Genomic DNA, 24,433 nt, shown 5'->3' on the forward strand with positions numbered 1-24,433 from the left:
TATTGATGCTTGTCATTTCACGGTGAAAATTATTTTTAGAGCCGTATGGATAAAGTTGTTATAAAAAGTTCAACAATTAATCTGTGACTCTTTATTATTATTTAATGTTTATTTTCTGAACACTAACAACAAATATATCAGTGATCATTATTAACATACCCCATTATTAACAACACCTGTGCTTGGTCCCGTCATCACTATTCATATTAATTACACATTTCTCATTGAGCTGGATTAAACATTAGTTTCCAACACCTTAACTAATTAAGGTTAATACATCATGTACAGTGAACTATCTGGAAAGACTGGTGTGTCTTGTAAAGAAAATGGAGGCACTTTTTTTTAGATTAAATCAATCATTTCGAAGATTAGAGTTCTTCTGGTTGACCAAAGTGCAGTTTGTGAGGCGTTCACATTCAACCATTAAATCATCGCTCTTTAGACTCAGTATGACCAGTTAGGTGGAGAGTTCCTGGTTGACTTTTCTCAGGACTTCCTCTAAGGCCCAGGATACTCAAAGACTGCTGCAGCTCCCATCCCGGTCCCAATGCACATGGAGACCACACCGTACCCCCTGTGGACAGACACAGGGATCAGACAGAGACCACACTGTACCCCCTGTGGAAAGAGACAGATCAGACAGAGACCACACCGTACCCCCTGTGAACAGACACAGGGATCAGACAGAGACCACACCGTACCCCCTGTGAACAGACACAGGGATCAGACAGAGACCACACCGTACCCCCTGTGAACAGACACAGGGATCAGACAGAGACCACACCGTACCCCCTATGGACAGACATGGAGATCAGACAGAGACCAGACAGAGGCTCTGTGCCGTCTCCCTCTAGAACTTCAGGTTTAACACGGTAGGACTGCTGGGATATTACTGGCACTGGGACTTTGGTCATGGTTTCCAGAAATCGATTGTGAGTCGGCTTTTAAAAAACGGTTTGGTTTACCATAAACCCAAATGATATGTAGAGCCTCTGGAGTAAGACAGGTGATACTGTAGACTAGGGCTTTCTTGTGGACTACAAGTGCTTTGGCGACCCAAGGTGGACGAGGCGTGTGGAGGTACTTGAGAGCAGCCTCACCTCCTCCCCCTGCGCCGCAGCTCGTGCAGCAGGGTGACGGTCATGCGGGCGCCGGTGCAGCCCAGTGGGTGGCCCAGGGCGATGGCCCCTCCGTTAGGGTTCACCCGGTCCAGCGGGAGGCCCAGCTTCTCTACACAGTACACCGCCTACCAAACACATACCGGATGAAATATAATATAATAAAAATATAATACAACACGTTTAGAACCTAGGGTTCAGCCTGTCTATAATGAAATAGATTATGTATATTATGTCATGTCCATAGTGTGTATGTCTATGATCAATAATACCTAATTGGATACAATAAACAATGCAATAAATTGAGCTCTGCTACAGAGCCTAAAAAGATAATCAAAAAGTATTGTGGTATATTTTACCTGGCTTGCAAAAGCTTCATTTATTTCAAAGACATCAATATCAGCAACACTCAGTCCTATGGAGGAAAAAAACATCATGTTAGTTCATTCCTTTAGTGTTTTTTACAAAGATAATTCCCAAAGACAGAATCATTTTCATTTTAAAATTGCATGGGCAATTTTATGTGAGGGTATTGTGGGTACTGTGAGGGTATTCCATAATTTAGATTGTGAACTGGCTCTGGGAATGAAACCTTTTGTGGTGTGGGACTCTACTAGCACACAGGGGACGTCTGCACAACCCATAACTCGATGAGGATGGACATGGTGCAACGCCTCGCTCAACTGATGCTACCACACTGAAGTAGCCAACGTGGTAAGATCATCTAAAGGACTTTATAAACCCCAACAGGCTAGTAGAGACCAGCTTCTTTCCTCCTCATGTCCCTGAACAGACTCTCCCCACCCTCCTGTAAGAAGTAAATGGCTACAGTGAACCCTTCACCCTCCTGTAATCAAGGGCATGGCTACAGTGGACTCTGAACCCTCCTGTAAGAAGGGCATGGCTACAGTGGACTCTGAACCCTCCTGTAAGAAGGGCATGGCTACAGTGGACTCTGAACCCTTCCACCATCAGTCATTAAAAGTAGAGCAGTCAGCAGTCTGATCAAAATAGGACACAATCAGGACACACACACACACACAGACAGACAGACAGACAGACAGACAGACAGACAGACCAGCCTGCTCCAGCGCTGCAGGGATGGCGTAGGCGGGGCCGATGCCCATCATGTCGGGGGGGACCCCCACCACGGCGCTGGCCCTCAGGACACCCAGGACGGGCAGACCCAGGGCCTCCACGACGGACCGGCGGCCCAGCAGCAAGGCGGCCGCCCCGTCACTCACCTGGCTGGAGTTACCTGGAGGAGGAGGGGGGGATGATGATACTACTCAACAATAAGGATTATAATAACCTATAACCAACCTCTACCATGAATGACCCGAGGTAATTGAGGTGATAAGCTTAACTAGTTAATTAATGCTCTAATCATTATTAACTGATCATGATAACTACGGTCTACTACGGTCCTAACTAATTAATGATCCATTAATGATCCTCATGTAAAGTGTTACCAAATCATTCTTCATAAATCGGAATTATTAAGAATAACAGTGTTTAAGAAAGTCCATCACATGGGGTAAAAGAACAAGTAAAAGAATGTATTAATGAGTGTTAAACTGTCATGAGTTATTAAAGAAGCATAAAGAAAGACGCTGCAGTACTAGGAGACAGTGAGTGCTGAAGCCATCATGAAACTGAGTGTGGAGCAGAGGGTGGAGCCAGGAGTGTGGAGCAGAGGGTAGAGCCAGGAGGGTGGAGCAGAGGGTAGAGCCAGGAGGGTGGAGCAGAGGGTAGAGCCAGGAGGGTGGAGCAGAGGGTAGAGCCAGGAGGGTGGAGGAGAGGGTAGAGCCAGGAGGGGTGGAGCAGAGGGTAGAGCCAGGAGGGTGGAGCAGAAGGTAGAGCCAGGAGGGTGGAGCAGAGGGTAGAGCCAGGAGGGGTGGAGGAGAGGGTAGAGCCAGGAGGGGTGGAGCAGAGGGTAGAGCCAGGAGGGTGGAGGAGAGGGTCGAGACAGGAGGGTGGAGCAGAGGGTGGAGCAGAGGGTAGAGCCAGGAGGGTGAAGCCAGGAGGGGTAGAGCAGAGGGTGGAGCCAGGAGTGCATGGCAGATGGCGGAGCGACGAGGGTGGAGCAGAGGGCGGAGCCGGGCAGAGCCAGGCATACCGGCGGTAGTGCTGCCGTCCGGCCTGAAGGCGGCCCGGAGCTTCCCAAGCCCCTCCAGCGTGGTGGAGGGCCGCACGCCCTCGTCCTTCAGCACCGTCACCATGTGCTCCGCCCCCTCGGCATCCGTCACCCTGGTGATCACCGGGACGACCTCCTCCTCGAACCGGCCGCTCCGCTGGGCCCGGTCGGCCCTGAGGGCGGAGGAGGGAGGAGGTCAGAAGACCTGGAGACTACAGGGGGGGCAGGTGGAGCAGCAGGTGTAGCAGCAGGTGTAGCAGTAGGTGTAGTAGCAGGTGTGGCAGGTGTAGTTGCAGGTGTAGCAGGTGTAGCAGCAGGTGTAGTAACAGGTGGAGAAGGCTGTCTGATTTGTTACTTCTGATGTGAGCTCACTGCGAAGGCATCCTGCTTCTCCCTGGAGATCCCAAACCTCTCTGCCACATTCTCTGAGGTGATGCTGCAACGAACACACACACACACACACACACACACACACACACACACAGTTTGTGTTTCCAAACCGTTTAGAAAGCCCATGTCTTAAGGACTGAGAGGTGGAGCTGATCTCAGATCCGTACCGTACTCCATATGCTAATGCTTTGGTGTGTCTGTTTGCTGAACAAAAACACAAACATGACTGGGAGGGATGGCCCAGTCTTATGTGTGGTTTGGTTCACTATCGTTTTAGCCATCTTTATAAATTATACTTTACTATTATACACATTTCATGATTGAGAACTAAAACGATGATTAAAAAATACCCAAATACATGCAACAGCCAATCAAAGACGAGGGTGTATGTTCAGGTGGTCCTTAATAATACATTTCATACCAGTGGTTCTGGACACATTGATTGTTATTACATTAAACATTACCCTCACCCCATGGGAACCACGCAGGCCCTGGCCTTCTCAAAGTCCACCAGCCTGGGGCTCAGGTCCCCAGGGTTCCCCATGTCCTGGAGGGACATGCTCTCCACGCTACAGGACAACACAAGGTTAGGAGTCTACAGCAACACCTGGCCTAAAGGCTGGAGGGGTCCCATCTCCTTACCCGCACGCAAGGCCCAGGTCGATGGAGCCACTCTTAATTGCTCCTGGAGACAGAATAAAAGGTATTGTTTATCATGTCGTATACATCAGTATTTAAAGCTCTAAATGGTTTAGCCCCCCCCCCCCTCCCCCCTATATTGCAGAAATGCTTTCCCCACATTCTTCTACCCCATATTAAAGATCCCATGGCATGCTACTTTATGGATGCTTCTATATAGGTGTTAGTGGGCCCCTAATACAGTATTTGAAGACGTTCAAGAAATTCTGCCTTGGTTCAGAATTACAGCCACTACGAGCCAGTCCCACAATGAGCTCTCCACAAACGTGCCGTTTTTAGAGGTGGAGGGTGGGGGTGTGGCCCTGAGCAGCTTGCGGCCACGGTATCATGCGCTAGTGTTTACAGTGGAACACTGAACACTCCGGGTGCTCCAGCGGGAGTCCTGGAGCTCTATATCTAAATAATATCATATTATATTTAGATATCTATATAATATAATATATATTATCATGGTCAAAAGCTGTTCGCGCTTGGGCGCCCCGGAGGTGCACTGGGCTAAGGCGCATACCATATAGGCACAGTCTCACTCGCAGAGACCCAGGATCGACTACGGCCTGGGTCATTTACTGCATGTCCTCCCCTCTGTCTTCCACACTTTCCTCTCTGTCTCTCTCTATAATAAAATGCAAAAATAAATCTTTCAAAAGCTGTTTGCACCCACAGAAGATATTATGAATCTCAAACGACTGCATTGGGTTCGCAGACGCCTCTGGTTCTTCCACTTCCACGTCACTATTAAGTACAGAGTGAACCGCGAAATGGAGGAGAAAGGGATTGATGCCCACGACTGTTGGGCTCCGGCGGACAATCCTGGGCAACAATCCCTTTCTCCTCCATGTCGCGGTTCCAAATTCCTTCTCAACCATGGCTGGGATAACCCCCACTACGAATCTCGTTGTGGAAATACCAGAGACCTCAGAGAACCCGACGCAGTCTAGTCTTTTCACCAAATGGGAGCTTTATGCAAGCTTGCGTTATTGTGTTGCGTGTTATGCGGCATAACACTAACAGCAGAACAGTTATCCAAATGGGGGGGGCATTAGCTCAGGAGGTAGAGCGGGTTGGCTGGTAACCGCAAGGTTGCTGGTTCGATCCCCGGCTCCTCCTAGCTGAGTGTCGTGGTGTCCCTGAGCAAGACACCTCACCCTAATTGCTGCTGTCGCCCTGCGTGGGTGAATGTGTGCATGAATGTGTGAATGTCAGTCAACACCGTAAAGCGCTTTGGATTACAGTGTGTACACACACACACACACACGTGGCGCTCGCACAGTCGTGTCTCATTGGCGGGCCAAATTCTCTGGGCGGGCCAAGCAGATAAAGGGGAGGTAACCTGGCCCCATATGACGGCATACGGGGCCAGATCTCAAATCGGCGCGTTTGAGCCATAATTTTTTCAAAGGCGGAGCAAGATACCTACTGCTCGTTTTACACCTAACGCAATTTTTAGCTACTGGGGGACCATAGGCAGGCTAGGGGAACTCATATTGATGTTAGAAAACCTCATAAAGTGAAAATTTCATGCCATGGGACCTTTAAGTCCTCTACCACCCTTGGCATTTTCAAGTCTTTTTAAAAACCTACCTTTTCTCTCTTGCCTTTAACAACCCTTAACACCCCCCTCCTTTCCCCATTGCTGCTATTTTTTTAATCTCTGTTTAAATTCTTACTACTTTTATTTTGTTTACTTTATTTTGCCATGTTAAGCGCTTTGGGTCAACTCCTGTTGTATTTAAATGTATGTTATAAATAAAAGTGATGACTTAAGTAACAATAAGCAGCTATTAGATTAGATGGATAACCTGCTATGTTGAACAGGGCTTGTAGGCCAGAAGAACACTGTCTGTTGACGGTGTACACAGGCACCGTCTCTGGAAACTCACTGCAGCAGATACACCAAAACAATGATCAGTTGAACTCAGTGAACCCTGGAGCAGTACAGGCTGCTTGTACTCTTTGGGGTTCACCATTATAACTCTAGTCATGTCACCTGAGAAAGTGTGCGATTCTGGCCATCATAGCCCCTGCTCCGGGCTGGAGAACATTGCCTGCCAGGGTAAGACACACAGGGATATTGGTGAGCGTTAGAAGACATTGTGTGCTATGCCTCCTTATGATTCAAAGATATATGAAAACTTAATTTACCTACGCAGACGTCCCCGAGTCGTTCAGGGGACAGCCCCACGTCCGTCATCACGGCCTTCATTGCTGCGCTGAGGAGTTCATCAGGTGTGGTGTCCTGAGGTAGAGGGGAATCTCAAACTATATCATAGTATCCTGAGGGAAACGCACCTTGAACTATATCAGTGTCCTGAGGGAAACGCACCTCGAACTATATCATAGTGTCCTGAGTGGAACGCACCTCAAACTATATCATAGTGTCCTGAGTGGAACGCCCCTCAAACTATATCATAGTGTCCTGAGTGGAACGCCCCTCAAACTATATCATCGTATCCTGAGGGAAACGCACCTCTAACTATATCATAGTGTCCTGAGGGGAACGCACCTCAAACTATATCATAGTGTCCTGAGGGAAACGCACCTCAAACTATATCATCGTATCCTGAGTGGAATGCACCTCAAACTATATCAGTGTCCTGAGGGGAACGCACCTCAAACTAAATCATAGTGTCGTGAGGGGAACGCATCTCAACCTATGCCATGGTACTTAACATAGTGGTACACCGACTACATGCACAAAACGCAATACGAGGCATCTGGTTTGTAGTTTTTAACACATAAACATAATAACAGACAAACCGATTGGATTATCATGCGAGTTGTGCAACAGTTGTATAACAATTTCAAAGGGCCTTAGGGGAAAGTTTGCGCAGAAGACGCTGTTTAAAAAAAGGCTTAAAGGACCAAACCTTGAATAAACCCCGTTTCGCCTTCCCTATGGCCGTCCTGCGTCCATGTACTACCACCACGTCCTCCGGTCCGGAGACTGCAGCTCTGGCACCACAGTGGTTGATATTCACATTTCTGTTCCAACCTTCAGGAGTGTAAGGTGAAAGATGGCCAGATATGACTTTAACTCTGTGCATGGTGTCGGGCAAATACACAAATACGCAGGAAGGCAGAAAGCAGAAAGAAGCACTGATGCAAAGTGCGACGTTATGTGTCGTTTCTGTACTGTTCCTTGTTGTGAAATGAACACAAACAGGGCAAGTAGTTAAGGCAAGTACCGAGGGACAAAGTTCTAGAGTGGGAATCATGGCGGTTTTTTATATATTAAATATTATTAATTGTTATTCATAACTGTACCCTTATCATCTTGAAAAGAATATCAGAATAAGCATAGATTGAGTGCAATGGATATGAAACTTCTCTCTGTGTTTTATTGTCGGCTGAAGAGAAAATATCCTGTAATAGCAGATGTCCCCAGCAGGGAGTAGTAGACCCCACCTTTACAAAGCGCTCTGCATGGTGCAGATGTACCCAGCAGGGGGCAGCAGACCCCACCTTTACGCAGCGCTCTCCCCAGCAGGCGGCAGCGGAGCCCACCTTTAAAGGTCCCATGGCATGAAAATGTCACTTTATGACATTTATAACATTAATATGACTTCCCATTGCCTGCCTATGGTCCCCCAGTGGCTAGAAATGCCGTTATGTGTAAAACGAGCACTAGGTATCTTGCTCCGGCCCCATATGTCGTCATAAGGGGCCAGGTTACCTCCCCTTTCTCTGCTTTGCTCTCCCAGAGAATTTGGCCTGCCAATGAGACAATGAGCTACGACCGTGCGAGCGCCACAGCCATGTGTGTGTGAATACACACACTGTAACGCAAGTGTTGTACACTTCTTTGTTACACCTCGTGCACACTACCTCTGTCCGCAAGGAGAGTGTTGTCGTCAAACAGAATTGGGCAATTGCCCACAGCAATGATATATTTTTTTTATTCTCCTCCATTCTTAAATCCCCCGCTGCCGGCCGGCTTTTTGACATATTCATGGGGGGGTTGTATCACAAAGACAATTTCATTGAACAGAGTCCAAGTAGCGTCCCAGTAGTGTATTTACATAGCCGCAATCTGATTGGCTGACGGATCTGTCGCTGCACGAAAAGTAACATTTCTCAACAATTGACGCAGGCCACGGAGCCGACTGGACGGACGGACCCACAATGCATTTCGAGAGCGCCCCATGCAAAGTCAATAGCCGTTTCTCAATTTGCGTTCTCGTGTGTACTCGTGTACTTGCGTTCTCGGTAAACGTCATCAGTGGTAGCCCAAGCACTGTTCCAATTCCAAGTACGCGAGTACGCGAGTACTGTCGTAAAACCCGGAAGTGTTCTCGATGCGTTCTCGATGAGGCCGTTCTACCGAGGATGCATCGGAGGTGACTCGTGTGGACTTGGGACCGTTAAATATCCCAGGATGCATGATCGAATCCGCTGCTGTTCCAATTGCAGGTGCGTACTCGCGTTCTCGTAAGTCTGTACTTGAAAGTCCGGACTTGCCAAGTACGTACTTTCAAGTCTGCGAGTACGTAGTCCGCGTACTTGGTATTGAGAAACGCTACGGCAAATGAGCTCCGTCAATGGACAGAGTTAAGCCGTTTCTCAATACCAAGTACGCGGACTACGTTCTCGTTCTTCCGAGAACGCGAGTACGCACCTGCAATTGGAACAGCAGCGGACTCGATGATGCATTCTGGGATATTTAACGGTCCCAAGTCCACACGAGTCACCTCTGATGCATCCTCGGTAGAACGGCCTTATCGAGAACGCATCGAGAACACTTCCGGGTTTTACGACAGTACTCGCGTTCTCGCGTACTTGGAATTGGAACAGTGCTTGGGCTACCACTGATGACGTTTATCGAGAACGCAAGTACACGAGAACGCACGAGAACGCGAATTGAGAAACGGCCTTAATGTGCACGAGGCATTACTTGTGTAACACTGCTGAAATTGGACGACAGCATCTGTCAATCAAATCCCCTGAGCCAATTGGATGCAGTCAGCAGCCAACAGGCATCTACCCCCTTTCCCCAGGTGAACTAAATCACCTAATCAAGGAGTCAGTCAAAAGGCAGCAGGACACAGTCATTTAAAAAAACAGCCAAGGAGAACTTTGGAAAGAGAAACTTTCAACCCTGGACACAAAGCCAACTTACATTTGCTGAGACTTCAAGTCTCCGACGAGCTGATGTGCTGCTGCTGAGGAGGAATGTTTCAGTACTGAACACTGTTGAGACCCCCACAATGGAACATTTGATTAAACTACTGCTCCCAAGTTGAGCAGACTTGTGATTCTCTTATTGCCGGAGCAGAGAAGATGGTGAGCTAAAGGAGCAACTTGAAAAGACTCTCAAAACAATTCCCTTAAAAGGCAGGCCTCAAGCGTGGTAGGACTTCCCCTACCTAAGCAAACATTTGACTTCTTCAAACATTCTGCACACACAACAAATCAGATAACTGCAGTACATGTGTTGGGTGCACAGATATGTTTGGTTGATTGATTTACGAATATAATTGGGAATGTTTATTTTTTGTATGGAGGGTAAAAGGTGCCCTTAAGAATTGTGAACGCCCTTAAGAATGGGTTAATTGAAGGCCTATTTTCTTTTATTTAATTGTGGACTTTTCCTTGAGTAGAAGTTTTTTTTGTTATGTTAACGTGAACTATGGAATACAACACCGGCTACCAACATTCTGTGTTGTGTTTCATTAATTCTCCACCAGCTCCAAGAGTCTAACCTGCATTAGCCCGGTACACCTTAATTTGTTACTTCTTGGTTTTTGATAACTTATTATTTATAAATATATATCTTATTTAAAGTACATTTTCTTTCCTGAATGTTACACTTGGATAACGGTTCTGCTGTTGGTGTTATGTCACATAACACGCAACACAATAACGCAGATAACCGCGACATGGAGGAGTAAGGGATTGTTGCCCGCGATTGTCTCCCGCCAGAGCCCCGCTGTCCGCTGCCCCGAGACACCACCGCGGCAGCCGGTGCACCAAGGCTGAATTTATTGAACGTCTTCAAATACTGTATTAGGGTTAGGGGCCAACTAACACCTATATAAAAGCATTCATAAAGTAGCATGCCACGGGATCTTTACGCAGCGCTCTGCATAGTGCAGATGTCCCCAGCAAGGGGCAGCAGAGCCCACCTTTTACGTAGCGTTCTGTAGGGCGCAGCGACGGCGTCACCGCTTCCTGAGAGTGTCACGTTGCTGCTGACGTCAGAAGCTCCACGGAAAACCTCGGAGGTCTCGATTGTAGAGACGAGACGGACGCGGACGGGAGAGGAAAACTTTATTCTAAACACGTTGTCTGGAATCGATAGTGACTGATGAACACGCCGGACCCTCTGGATTATGTGCACACTGAGTGGAGTACATCATCTGATGAGTTATGAGTGCAAGTTCTGAATAATTTGTAGGCCTATGTTGCAATATATGCGCTCCATAACTGAGCGTATTTTCCGGATATTGTAGGCTACTGTTTTGAGAATATTTTTTCCCCTAGCATTTATCGGGTATTCAACAAAATCAACGGCTTCTTTTCGATAATTGCGGGTATTTTCTCAGTAGAAAAACGAACTATCCCTCAACTCGCGTTTATTAAAGAAAATGAAGAGAGGAATTACCTGGTAAGTGTGTATTTCATGATGTTTAATTCTTGTGAAATTGTGAATAGCATTATGTTAAGGCAGTGCAACTATAAGCTATTTTTTAGTGGGACCAAAGTAGTAGACGGTGTGTTGATGTTCCCTAAGTTGCAGAAGGCTGCCTGCACTGAGGCTGATCAAATGGGCCTTAAAGCGCATCCATCAAACGTCTCGTTTATCGTCTAGGAAGAGTTTACCAGCATTCCCTTAATAAAATAGCATTTCTATTATGCATTATTGGCTACTACAATGTAATATCTTATGTTATATGTCATAGAGCTGTTTTTTTTATACATCTGTTTTCTTTATTGGTTTTTACATGACAATTATGTCCCTCCCAGTATCTGTTTACTAGAAAGGGAGATAGTTTTCTTGGAGTAACTTTTCTGAAGTGGGGGAATCCCTCCCGAGGAAGAGGTGACCCCAGTGTGCATCACAGCAGGAACACAACTGGAGTGGGTTTGTTGGCTGTGAATCATTGTTCTCTTTGGGCGAAAGCATTTGTTGTTTGTCGGTCATTACTATGGGATTTTTGTTTTGTTGGAACATCTGTTGCGCGTCTTCACTTATTGTCCTGCAGGGTTTGTCCTGCAGGGTCTTACTAAGCCTACCTTTAGGCCCAACAACTCTATCTTCTCAAAACACACCAGAGACACACTCCGAGCTTCTGAGAGAGCGTTTAACGAGGAGGTCGGCATCACCACAGGAGAATGACCCATCAGCACAACCCTGTTCCCTGGAGACACTGCCGTGTCTCTCAATCAGAAAGAGAGGGGGCATGGGGGGGCCTTTGGGGTGCTGGAGAGACTAGGGGGGGCGGAGTCAAAGTTTCAAGACACTAAGCCCCGTCCCTGAATCAAAGCAGAACAGTCCAGTCTGACACACACACACACACACACACACACACACACATACATACACACACACACACACACACACACACACACACACACACACACACACACACACACACACACACACACACACACACACACACACGTCTCTCTTCTGTGTTAGAGAGACGTCTCTGCTGGGTTAATATCTTCCCCAAGTGTGTGTTGACAGAGAAGTCTCCCTTAACAGAGCACCAGTCCCAACAGCCACATCTGAAGCCATTCAACACACAACCCCTCCTCAGTCTAATGCTGCTATCCATTTGTATGGTACGCCGGTACGTCCGACCTGCTCTAGCGAGAACACAACGTAATTTCCTGGCTTGCAGCACTTATAGCGTTCCCGTTCCACATTGGCTAGTCATTGTTATTGTTAGCTACATTAGCCTCTTTAGCAAACCAGCTCGAAAACAAACAACACAACTTTGCATTGTATTGCACGCACAGCAAGACCGTGCAATGCATAAATTGGTGACCGGAATAAAGTAGCAATGTAGCCATTTTTGTTGTCGAGTCGTACGGTCAGCCTCACTGAACTCGCTCTACTTTCAGAACTACGAGTGGGACAGACCTAAAGGGGGCGTTCCTCCGTGAAATGCCGCAAGAAAGCTGGGAGATTTACACCTTACGACTCGTGGCGGGTGTACCATACAAATGGATAGCAGTATGAGACCAGCTTTGGTTTCTCCCCATATGTTTAACGTTGCGTTGGCTCCACTCATGCAGGCGATATTCCAACAAGGTCTCTCTCTCTCTCTCTCTCTCTCTCTCTCTCTCTCTCTCTCTCTCTCTCTCTCTCTCTCTCTCTCTCTCTCTCTTCCCACACGGAAACGTGGTCATGATATAATTTGTCTTAATGTCGCTGCATGTCTTCCAGCTTCACCAATAATCCTGCGGTGTCTGGATTTAGACTCAATATAATCGTGTTCCTCCAGCCCTCCTCGCCGCTGAGGGAATGTTTGGGAGTGACTCACCACGGCGACGGCCTTATTGACCATTTCTTTGCGTGTCCATTCACACAGTGTGTGTGTCCATTCACACTGTGTGTGCACATTGTGTCGAGCTCCCTTCCTTCTGTATCTCAGAAGCGGCCCTTTCCCCTCGCCGAGGAACCAGCCCACTGGAAGCATGAGGCCTGGGGGTCAGAGGTGTGGTGAGTCAGCGCGGTGTGTTGTGGCAGTGGTGTTTACGTTCCTAGGCAGCGCCGGCCTTAGCAGGGTGTGAGGAGTGTTCTCTCCAGATAGCAACTCTCTGAGAGGCCGTTCCAGTCTCTTTTCTTTGACTCTGTGAGGAGAGGCGTGACCGCAGACAGAACACAACACTGGCCACGCAGGCCTGAAGCCCAACAAACCACCAGATCAGAGCAGTCCAATAAATGAGCCTCTTCCTGGTGACCGTTTCCACCACGCCAGGCCCCTGGGCTGACCCTTTTGAAGCCCCTCAACATAAAGCATAGGGACCTCCCCAAGGGGTCCGTCCCCATCCACACCATCACAGTAACATCTGCACTAGTTCCCCATGTCGGCCCTCTGCTGTCGACCGCTTGCTTTCACTCCCACCGAAACCCCTTCAGAACCCTTCTTCTCTGTGGGTTCTCTGTATGGCCTGCGTTGTGATGCCTGACGGAGGAGGAGAGACAGGAGGAGGGGGAGGAGAGGAGGAGAAGGGGAAAGAGGAGTAGAAGGAGGAGGAGGAGTGTGTCAAGAGCAGAGGCTCCAGAGTCAACGGCGGGCTCACTTGTCGGGGTCAGCGTAACTGGATGTGTGGCGGATGACGGCGGTAGATCTCTGGATGTCTCTTTATTGGACGATCAGCAGGAGTGATGAGTGATGCTGCTGGTCCTTGGGTCTCCGTGGTGACCGACCCTAACGACAGAGTCACCCAGAGCATCTTCATGTTGTGCTTTGACCGAGGACATCGTGAGATCGGGACGAGAGGACAAGGAGCCCCATGAACAACCAACACTCTGATGCTTTAGGAAAACACAAAAACCTTACTTTGCTTTTTAAAATGTTACCTTAAAAGACCCTTACTACAAATGTGCAAAGGGGGCCTCAGTGAAAGCTGCTCCACTCTGTCCAGAGGGCTGATGGGTAATACAGTATCATGAGAAGAACCCTGCAGTGCTAAGCTAACGTGCAGGGGAAGCTAAACCTGGCAGCAGAATGTTATCATGAGCATGCAGAGCCAAGGTTAGGCTGGAGGGAGGCTGAAGCCGGCCACACACCGGCGCCGAAGCGCCACGGTGCACAGTTTACGAGCGTCAAATGCCGCCCCTAGCACCAATAGGAAGCGTCGCGCTGCAGCACCGTGGTGATTATGTTTTGCAAGCAGCAGATCAACAAACATAGTTGGTTGGCTACCATAACGTTATACCAGTTGTTTTATGACTAAATATATGGGCCTGATACCCATGATCCTCTGTTTGTGCTTACAATGATAGTCAAATTAATTCATAGTTACTTTATGTACTGTCAGGCACTTTGTTTACAGTCATTTTTTTCATCTTATTGCATTGTGGAATTATTAATCTACTGCATCAACAATCTCCATATGTACAGGACCTTGTAGCAAGCCGGGATGTCCAAAACAGCTTTAAAAAAGTGCTTTTTCAGGGGCGGCGACGCTAGGCAGTAGGATAGTGGCGTGAAGGATAGCGGGGCAACGGGGGAACCACAGAGGGCTTCTTGAGTCCTCTGTTCAGACGGCTCTCTGGTTGATATGTCATCAGCTGGGGGCCAGTGATGTCAGAGGTCATGTACATCATACCGGCCAATCGGGTGGTTGTTGTGGATATGAGTTACTAAATCATAGGACAGTAATTCATGTTCCTTCCCTGAGTAACGCACACTGCAGTACAGTGGGATGTCTACCGGGACATATCCCAGTCTGTCTCTATTTGGAGCCCTCATTGGTCAGAAGGCCTTGTGGGCTGCTGTAGTGGATCTGCCCTGATGATAATGATGATGATGATGGGGAGGGGATGGAAAGTCCTTGTTGTGAAATGTTCTTCCAGTGAGGGCAGCCAAGCGAAGGATTTCTCTCTGGGTCTCTGCAGCGATGATGTCAGACATGTGGTCACACTCCATACTTGGGCACTTCCTCCTCCTCCTCCTCCTCCTCCACCCTGGCCCCAGAAGAAGGGGAATTACCCTGAAAGTCCCCCCCCCCCCCCCTCCACCCAGTTTCCTTAGTAAAAGACGTAATAACAAAGCAGGAAGTGTGTGTCTTTGTGTGTTTGTGTGTGTGTGTGTTTATGTATGTCTGTTTGTGTGTGTGTGTGCACCTCTTGTACTCTAATGGCTGTGCGTCCTTCTCGATCACTCCCACCACAATTAAAACTTTGGGACAGATTTTCCCTCCTTAGCTCCCACCACTCGTCTCCCTCCGTCCCTCTCCCTCCGTCCCTCTCCCTCTGTCCCTCTCCCTCCGTCCCTCTCCCTCCCGTCCCTCTCCCTCCCGTCCCTCTCTCTCCGTCTCTCTCCCTCCCATCCCTCTCCCTCCGTCTCTCTCCCTCCCATCCCTCTCCCTCCGTCCCTCTCCCTCCGTCCCTCTCCCTCCGTCTCTCTCCCTCCGTCCCTCTCCCTCCGTCTCTCTCCCTCCCCACGTACCGCGGACATTCCTGCCCTGCATGCCTCAGTTTCCTGTTGTCCATCATCCATGCAGACCAACAAGCGGAAGGTTTTCATGAGGCTTGTAGGGTTTCCGTATGGAAACATGAAACAGTTCAGTGTTCTGTGGTGAATTCTGGAAGTGCTAGCGTTAGCATGTGTAGCTCAGATGTAGCATCACCCTGAGTCTCTCCCATCTTCCCCCCCCCCCCCCCCCCCCCCGGTGGTGGTCCTCTTATAGGCGCTCCCTTCCTCTGTGAGGAAACATCCCCACAGAGGTAGGAGATAGCAGCAGCAGCAGCAGCAGCAGCTCAGTCGTTATCAGACCCTCCCCTGGGGGGCCGCCTCAAAGCCAGGGACGGTGGGGTGCTTTGGGCCGGCCATCAGTGAGCGCCCGGTCGCCTGGCTCTGCGCTCAGTCGAGGAGAGGGCTAGACAGATGGGCAATCTGTTGAGCTGGCTGCCAGACAGGCCCGGGTCTGTGGGTCTGAGTGTGTGTTTCAGAGTGTGCGTGTGAGAGAGAAGGGGTGTGTGTGTGTGGGAGAGAAAGGGAGAGGGTGTGTTTCAGAGTGATGTTGTGTGTGTGAGAATGGGGGTGCCTGTGTGTGTGTGTGTGTGTGTGTGTGTGTGTGTGTGTGTGTGTGTGTGTGTGTGTGTGTGTGTGTGTGTGTGTGTGTACGTATGCACACTCAGCTCTCTGAGCCAAGCACTGTGCGCGGCCGTCTGCTCGGCGGTCGGCTGCTCTTGTCTTGGTCCTCTTCTTCTGTGGTGAGAGGCTCGGCCTTTGGCTCAGTCTGCCTCCCTCCTAGTCTCTGTCGTCCTCCCCCCCCCCCCCACTCCTCCAATCCAATGGACATGGATCCACTGGAATGAGGTCTGAATCTGAACCAGAGATCTAATGCAGAGTTAGCCAGACAGCGCTAGCTGAGACTCCACTGTTTCAGTCCACGTGCCGGGGAAACACACTTTAGCGTCCCAGCAGAAGTGCAATAGGGCGTTCATAAAGAAGGTAGCAGTATAATATATATTTTCAATAAACAAGTGTAATAAAGGGCAGCAGTGCAATACAGCAGCCGCCAAAACAGCCCGTAAACACCCAGGAATGCAGAGCAGGTATCGGAGCACTGCTGGGGAATCAGACTAGTCCAGGTTCATCGGGTAGGTAGGAGGTAGATGTTATGGGGATTAAAGAGCCCCTCTATCCAGGGTTCACCGCTACAGAACGCTAAGGAGCGTGTGTGCTGAGACACACCTAGTGTTCTCTTTCCTCAAGGACACACACGCGCTTCTGCAATAGTCAGCTGGCTGATGTTTCCTAAGAGTGCAGCTCAGCAAAGAGGCAGGTTAGAAGTCAGGTATGTGGTTAACCATTCATGGTCGTACCTGTGCCCTAAGTAGTTCACAGAGGAGCACATTCCTGGGATGGTTTCTGCGTGACATAGCTGTGTGACCAGTTTTTGGCGTCCATTATGGAATAGGGCTGCAACGATTCGTCGACATTGTCGACAAAAATCGATAATAGAAATTGTCGACAATGAATTCCATTGTCGACAATTGTCGCCAGACGTGTTTTTCCAACGGAGTGATGCATCTCACTTCATTACAATCTCTGCCGAGAGTCGCACATGCGCAATAGCGTCTCTGCCGAGTTAAGTAGTAAGGTTTGGGAGCATTTTAGCCTGGATACAGCGAATAAAAAAGATTACTTTCAAGGTTTGCAAAGCAGACCTTGCGTATCACGGCAGCACCTCGGTGATGCAACATTTAAAGAGAAAGCACGTCGGACAGTTGATCAAAACAGAGTCTGACTCGCCTCGGTAAGATTAAAGTAACATTAAAGCCAATACATTTTGTTTTCCAAATAAAATTATTATCTTGGTGGATAACCGTGCCTGCAGTGTGGAAACCGTATGCTTAAATCCTTCCCAGCGCTTCATCCGAGCAGTGTTTGTAATAACGAAGTACCCATCTTTCTTGTGTTTATTATCATTTGCCACATAATTAAAGCAACCTCATGCTAAATTTAAGAAAAAAAAATTTAATCATCAGATTAGTCGACTAATCGTTTCAATAGTCGGTGACTAGTCGACTATTAAAATAGTCATTAGTTGCAGCCCTATTATGGAATAAGCGGCAGGTTTTGAATGGTTTGGCATTGTTTTGTGCTCTCTGTGTCTCAGGGTGAAGACTTAACCAGGAGGAGCTGAGCTCTGCTCCGGTCCAACAGAACCACTTCCTGATGATGACAGTAAACATGGGTAAGTAACAAGACACACGCACTTACTCACTCAAACATTTGTGTATCTATATTTTCAATATTTTACCTCTTTGGCATACCCTGTCTAACACACACACGAGAGAGAGAGAGAGAGAGAGAGAGAGAGAGAGAGAGAGAGAGAGAGAGAGAGAGAGAGAGAGAGAGAGAGAGAGAGAGAGAGAGAGAGAGAGAGAGAGAGAGAGAGAGAGAGAGAGAGAGAGAGAGAGAGAGAGAGAGAGAGAGAGAGAGAGTTAACAGTTCTAGAGTCACCAGATGGTGTGTTTTGTAGCAAGTTATTTCTGTTATTTCTTGGTACATTAGTGTTTCTAGTTGGGGTTTTGTGTAATAAAGATGTGGAAAAGAGACAACGCTGATATTCCTGAATTTAAAACATTCAGGTCATTACGAAGCAGCTTATCTATTCATATTCACCCATTTCAGCCTTGAGCACTAACACACACACGCACACACTAGTTTACCCACACAGTGTGTGTGTGTGTGTGTGTGTGTGTGTGTGTGTGTGTGTGTGTGTCCCTGCATGTTCATACCTGATCCTGATCATGTCCTTATTGTTGTAATTTATTTACTTGAAAAACCGAAAACACTTTATCATTCATCCTGCTCCCTCCTGTTGTATCCGGTGGTTTAACTCTGGATTCTGGTTACAGATGAAGGCCTCCAGACTGGACCTGGGCAGCACAGGAATACACAAGGTCGGTCTCTCTCTCTCTCTCTCTCTCTCTCTCTCTCTCTCTCTCTCTCTCTCTCTCTCTCTCTGTGTAAACTGTAAACATAGCTTGATTGCCCCGATCTCATGACATAAAGGCTGTAACCACCAGGTTTTGTAGAGATACTTGAGGATTTCTAGGGAAAGGCCTTCAAGGTAAACCCAGCACAGCTTCTATCACACTCAAACCAGGGCTCTTATTTATGGTGAAGTCTTTAATCCCCAAACAAACTTTTGGGGATTACATATCAAACCTATTTCCTAAATTGGACGGCTTTGTATCTGAAGACAACAACCGTAGCAGTTAGAAACCCCTCCTCCTAAACATATCACACAAGGGGTCTGGAGAGACCTGGGGCTGCCTCAGGACCTAGGCTGACCCCCTGAAGGGTCTGGAGAGACTCAGCCTCAGGACCTAGGCTGACCCCCTGAAGGGTCTGGAGAGACTCAGCCTCAGGACCTAGGCTGACCCCCTGAAGGGTCTGGAGAGACTTGGCCTCAGGACCTAGGCTGACCCCCTGAAGGGTCTGGAGAGACTTGGCCTCATCCTGGACCTGGGGCAGCCTCAGCCGTGCATGTGTGGGGGCCCTCTGCTCGGGCCCTGGGTTCGGTTGCTAGATGTGAGGGCCCGGGTTCTGTTGCTAGGTATGAGGGCCCGGGTTCTGTTTCCAGGTGTGAGGGCCCTCTCCTCTGGGCCCGGGTTCTGTTGCCACAGCGATGACCCGTTTGGCCCCAGCTGGCCGGATGCCCTAGCCATGAAGTGTCGCTCAGCAGAAGGAAACCCCCCCCGGTGTCCTTTCATGGGCCCATTCACAGGGGCCCATGAGCAAGGCACCAGCCTCCCACCGCTAACAGTCAAACATACACACTCTAACCCTGAAATCGACATTGTCAACCTCGCTCTTTGAGCTCTTGCGGTTTGTGCTCACAAGCTTGCGACAAGAATGTGACAACCATCGCCTTCCTCAAACATCGGCCGCCCTGTAGCTCCGCCCAGTTCAGAGTTTCAGCTCGGTTCTGGAACTAGCACTAGTGTTGTACTTCTGCCTTTTAGGGCACAACACGACTGCCCTCCGTTTCCCCCAACACTTTTTGCTTCTAGTTCACTCTCATTTGTGTCTTCTGGCTTCAGTGAAACGGCCTCCTCTGATTGGCCCGTGCCTGAGAAAGGCCCAGGCAGCCATGACGCAACGCGGAGCAAGGCTTTGGTGACAGAGGCTTTGTGTTTTTGTTTTGACATTCACAGAAGGAGTGAGGCAAGGAGGAGACAAAGGCAGCGTTGCAGCGAGGTGACCTCAGTGTAGAGTAGCCCTGTCCTGTCTGGGGGCTGCACACACATAGAACACACACACACACACATAGGACACACACACACATAGGACACTAGTGCTGCCACTAACGACTAATTTTCTAACGACTAATCTATCGACTAATCGAAATGACTAATTTAAAAAAATAAAAATAAAAATTAATAATAATAATAAATAAAAAGAAAAGTAAAAAATATGCACAGAAAGCTGGCAGGCACACATCTATGCTGCTCGCGTTCACACTTGTGTGCATGGCGGGGTTTAAAACATTACTGGCAAAGTCATATTAAGTTATATAACGCAGGCACACACAGGAGACGGCAACACTGTTTTCAACCACTCTGTACCTTGCCGTATTAATTCCCGAGTTTGCAAAAGAAAAAAGTATTTGAAGCGAATAAGCGACCCTGTTTTTGATTTGTTTATTTGGTTTTGAACGAATAGTTTTGGATGCATGCATCGGCTTTGAGTTTGTTTGTTACTTTGAAATCGCATACGCTTGAGACTAATCGTGGCAGCACTGTAGGACACACATGCACATAAGACACACACACATAGGACACGCATAAGACACACATTCGGGCTCCCTAGGCGAGCCAGAACGAGATCTTGCAGGAAATAACTAATAATAATAAGACTATGTTTGTGTGGGACAATGTGGGATTCCAATGCTTCAAGGTAGTCTAAAAGAAAAAATAAACATTTTTATTCCGCTCCGTTGCTTATAACATTACTATGCTTTGCAATCTGGTTGATTCAGTAGCACATGACAGCCTGCAAATAAAACCGTAACAAATATATCTTATTTAAATGAAACTTTCCCGTATGCAGACTGGGAAGCCTCCTTTTGAGCAACACGTTTTTTCTGAGTCTCACATTGTCTGTGTCGTTTCACGTTGTATTCACCTCTGTGTGAAACAGAAAAATGACTCAAGCAAACTTCACACAAAACTTTACCAGACTCGCCTTGCACTGGTTTCACCCAGGGATAGATAGTTTCCCAGTCTTTATTTTAGCTGCATTTCTTCTACTTAGCCATATGGGTCGGGCTTTCCTCCATGTCTCGTGCTGCATGCCGTTCTGACCTGATTTGCAATGTTTCTTGTTGGTGGGCGTGCCTTTAACCTGCGTCCGTGTCCCAGCTTGATTGACATGATCAAACAGCCCGCCCCGCCCCCTGATGACAGCCCTCACTGCTGTCTCCGCACACAGCTATTTGATAAATGGCAGATTATAAAACACGCATTTCAAAAATCAAAATCGGAGTCTGACAGTCAATAACAATGCGGGACAACGTCTCAATTTGCGGGACATGTAAAAATTAATGGAAATGCGTGACTGTCCCGCACAAAGTGGGACATCTGGTGACCCTAAACACGGCACAAAGGTCAGGTCAGACCGGCAGGAAGTGTCAACGAATCCAGACGCTGGACGGCCCTCTGGTCCTCACCTGGCCCCTCCTGTCTCCCCTCTGGTCCTCACCTGGCCCCTCCTGTCTCCCCTCTGGTCCTCACCTGGCCCCTCCTGTCTCCCCTCTGGTCCTCACCTGGCCCCTCCTGTCTCCCCTCTGGTCCTCACCTGGCCCCTCCTGTCTCCCCTCCCCTCCCCGTCTGCCCTCTGGCCCCTCCTCGTCTGCCCTCTGGTCATCACCTGGCCCCTCCCCGTCTGCCCTCTGGCCCCTCCCCTTCTGCCCTCTGGCCCCTCCCCGTCTCTCCTCTGGCGTCTGCCCTCTGGCCCCTCCCCGTCTGCCCTCTGGCCCCTCCTCGTCTGCCCTCTGGTCATCACCTGGCCCCTCCCCGTCTGCCCTCTGGCCCCTCCTCGTCTGCCTCCTCCCCAGGAAAGATAAATAAGTCGTTTTTGTAAACTTTTAAGATTTGGAGAAAACAAGGCAAAACAAAATAAATTTCAAAAATCTAAAAATTAAAAAAATACTTATCTGGGGGCGCCCCCTGTAGGTGGGGGAGCCTGCCTTACCTTGAATGCACTTGGTGTGTCCTACAGGTGTGTTGGACCTTGGCCAGTTTGCAGTTAGCTGTCTGGAGGCCGTCTGTGCGTGTGTGTGTGTGTGTGTCACTGCTCCTCACCACTCCTTGCCACTCCTCACTGCTCCTCACTGCTCCTCACTGCTCCTCACTGCCCCTCACTGCCCCTCACTGCTCCTCACTGCTCCTCACTGCTCCTCACCGCTCCTCACTGCTCACTGAGGCTCAGAGCTGACAGGCTTCACTCCACAGGCCAAGCCCCTTCACGCCACGTGCCACGCCCCTTCACTCAACATGCCGTGCCCCTTCTCCTGCGCTGATATGAACGCAGACAGGCTTGACTTCTGATGTGTGTGGTGTTTGTGTTTACGGCAGAGTGATTCCTCTTCTGTTCATCGGTTTATCTTATCAAAGGAATACAGAGACCAGATGAGTGAAGTAATACCATTCTGTTCAGAGATTGCGGTAGAGTCGCACACATCCACACATCATGCAGCAGCTGTTGCTCGAGGGCGGCGGGGAACCAGCGGCCAGCAGCGCTGCTCAGACATGTTTGCTTTGCATCGCCATTATCTGATAGTGATACAGACTGCTGCTAATCTGTTTACCTTCCTCTCCTATTACAGGGCGCGGCCGTCCACCCCCACTAGACAGGCTCTTCTATATACACTCTTCTATATACGCTCTTCTATGTATGCTCTTCTACATACACTTTTCTATATATGCTTCTATATGCACTCTACTATATACGCTCTTCTATATTTAAGCAATATCACACGAGAGGGAGTGCTGTTGTACTGTATATCAGCACGGCTGTGATTCGGTCGTAGGCACGAGGCCGCAGGCCGAGTGCCGCAGATAATCACACCGTGCTGATATACAGTACAACAGCACGACCTCGAGTGTGATATTGCTTTTATACAACAGTGCTACGAGCACATTTTATTAGTTAACAGTAATAAGAAACAAGAGATTATGATTTGTTTGTTTAGTAATCATTTATTCGGCTCCGCCAACAAAAATAGTTCCGCAACTGAAGGGAGACTAGGCTGTTGCCAGGCAACACATATACAGTACATAAACATTCCTAGACACAAGCTCGCTACTCTGTGTCAGAGCGATAGGCTCTGCTCTGTGTCCGCCGCTACTTTGTATCATTTACATTTATCTGAATGTTTCCATTTATTGTGCAACCACTGAAATATGAGTCTGTTGACAGACGCTAATAACGTTCGCTAATAACGGTTATTAGAACGCCCGTACAGCGGAGTGATTATGTCTGTGAAAAGTCCCAGTGCTGTTATACTGTATATCAGCACTATGGAATGTCTCGTTGTCCAATCAAATTGCTCGGTTGGGACCGGTCGGAACTAACTGTTGTATAAATATTCTATATACACTCTTCTATATATGCTGTTTTATACATTGCTTTTATTGCAAAAGAGATAATTTACTAAAGAGTCCTTTAGCAAACGCTTTAATCCAAAGCCACGTCCAGTTTGTTCAGGAACGTCTGTCTGGCGGTCAGTAGGGGTCAGGAGGGGTCATAGGGGTCAGTAGGCTCATCCTGGTCTCAGGTCCTTATTAAGGAGCGGTCAATAGAGCACATGTGCTCATCACTAGTCAAAGACAAATCATATCCTGTCACAATGGCCCTTCCTCCTGTCTAGTGTGCGGCTACACAGTGATGTACTGTATGTACGGAGTGTACATTATGTAGGTCTAGAGGCTAGCCCTCAGCCCTGTAATGGAGAAAAAGGGTAATGGAAAGATAATGGAACTGTATTAATTGAGGGGTTCCCTTTGTAGGAGAGAGAGAGAGAGAGAGAGAGAGAGAGCGAGAGAGAGAGAGAGACCTAATGCAGTCTGTCAGCCTCAGTGAGTGCAGACACACGCTGTGTGTGTCTCTATGGAGTGTGGGGTCAACGGCCTCTCCTCCATGTTGTAATCACAGCAGTCAGATAATTGGACCTATTAGAGGCGCTTCATATGGTAATACCTGACAGGCTCATCTGCATGATTGCTGCTGTTCTTATCAACCAGGGACATGGAAGAGTGCATGTGTGTGTGTACATGCCTTTGTATATATATATGTGTGTGTGTGTGTGTTTATTTGTATACATGTGTGTGTACATAAGAGCATTGAAACCCGACCTGAGCACGATGGGACCCGACGGGCCGGGTCGGGTTCGGACAAATATTTAGAAATGATGCTCGGGTTCGGGTCAGGCTCAGTCACATCTGCTCGATAAGGAGTTGGAGTTGGCGTGGGCATTGCTTTTGTGTTAATGTTAATTTTACTTCGCTGGGGACACATTTCATAAGCTAACTGTCCTACAGAACCTCAGAACCTCTTGTGTCATTTTGTGGAATTTATCGTTATCGTTAGTGCTGGGCCAAAAATTTATATCACTAACGGTTTCATGGTATATGATGGTATTTATTTTTTCATGCATAATCAGGTGTTCTTTAGTGCTGCCACTAAGGACTAATTTTATAATGACTAATCTTTCAATTAGTCGATTAATCTAAACGATTAATTAAAAAGAAATTGTTAAAAAAATAAATAATAAATAATAAAAAAATAAAAATTAATTTAAAATGCGCTGAAAGCAGGCAGTCACGCAGCTATGCTGCTTGCGTTTAGACTTGTGTGCATGGCGAGGTTTAAAACATAACTTCCAATGT

General features: G+C 48.2%; 2 protein-coding genes across 2 annotated transcripts in view; one reads left to right on the top strand and one right to left on the bottom strand.

Annotated features, from left to right (window-relative positions):
• Nucleotides 1-86: 86 nt before the first annotated feature.
• Nucleotides 87-7,491, bottom strand: acaa1 (acetyl-CoA acyltransferase 1). The gene is made up of 12 exons (XM_084485326.1): nucleotides 7,212-7,491; nucleotides 6,487-6,580; nucleotides 6,332-6,389; nucleotides 6,144-6,223; nucleotides 4,288-4,330; nucleotides 4,116-4,214; nucleotides 3,611-3,691; nucleotides 3,238-3,428; nucleotides 2,197-2,376; nucleotides 1,478-1,533; nucleotides 1,101-1,246; nucleotides 87-574 (listed from the first exon to the last, which is right to left on the bottom strand). The coding sequence occupies exons 1-12, from the start codon at nucleotides 7,386-7,388 to the stop codon at nucleotides 499-501; spliced, it is 1,281 nt and encodes a 426-aa protein (XP_084341452.1). The 5' UTR covers nucleotides 7,389-7,491; the 3' UTR covers nucleotides 87-498.
• A 3,099-nt stretch (nucleotides 7,492-10,590) lies between these two features.
• Nucleotides 10,591-24,433, top strand: part of map3k22 (mitogen-activated protein kinase kinase kinase 22) — a 53,311-nt gene continuing 39,468 nt past the window's right edge. The window contains 3 exon segments of the mRNA XM_084485630.1: nucleotides 10,591-10,948; nucleotides 17,650-17,727; nucleotides 18,395-18,439. Of these exon segments, the coding sequence (XP_084341756.1) occupies nucleotides 17,709-17,727; nucleotides 18,395-18,439 (64 nt within the window). The 5' untranslated portion in view covers nucleotides 10,591-10,948; nucleotides 17,650-17,708.

Source organism: Micromesistius poutassou (assembly GCF_964030765.1).
Source record: "Micromesistius poutassou genome assembly, chromosome: 21".
NCBI classification, from domain to species: domain Eukaryota; kingdom Metazoa; phylum Chordata; class Actinopteri; order Gadiformes; family Gadidae; genus Micromesistius; species Micromesistius poutassou.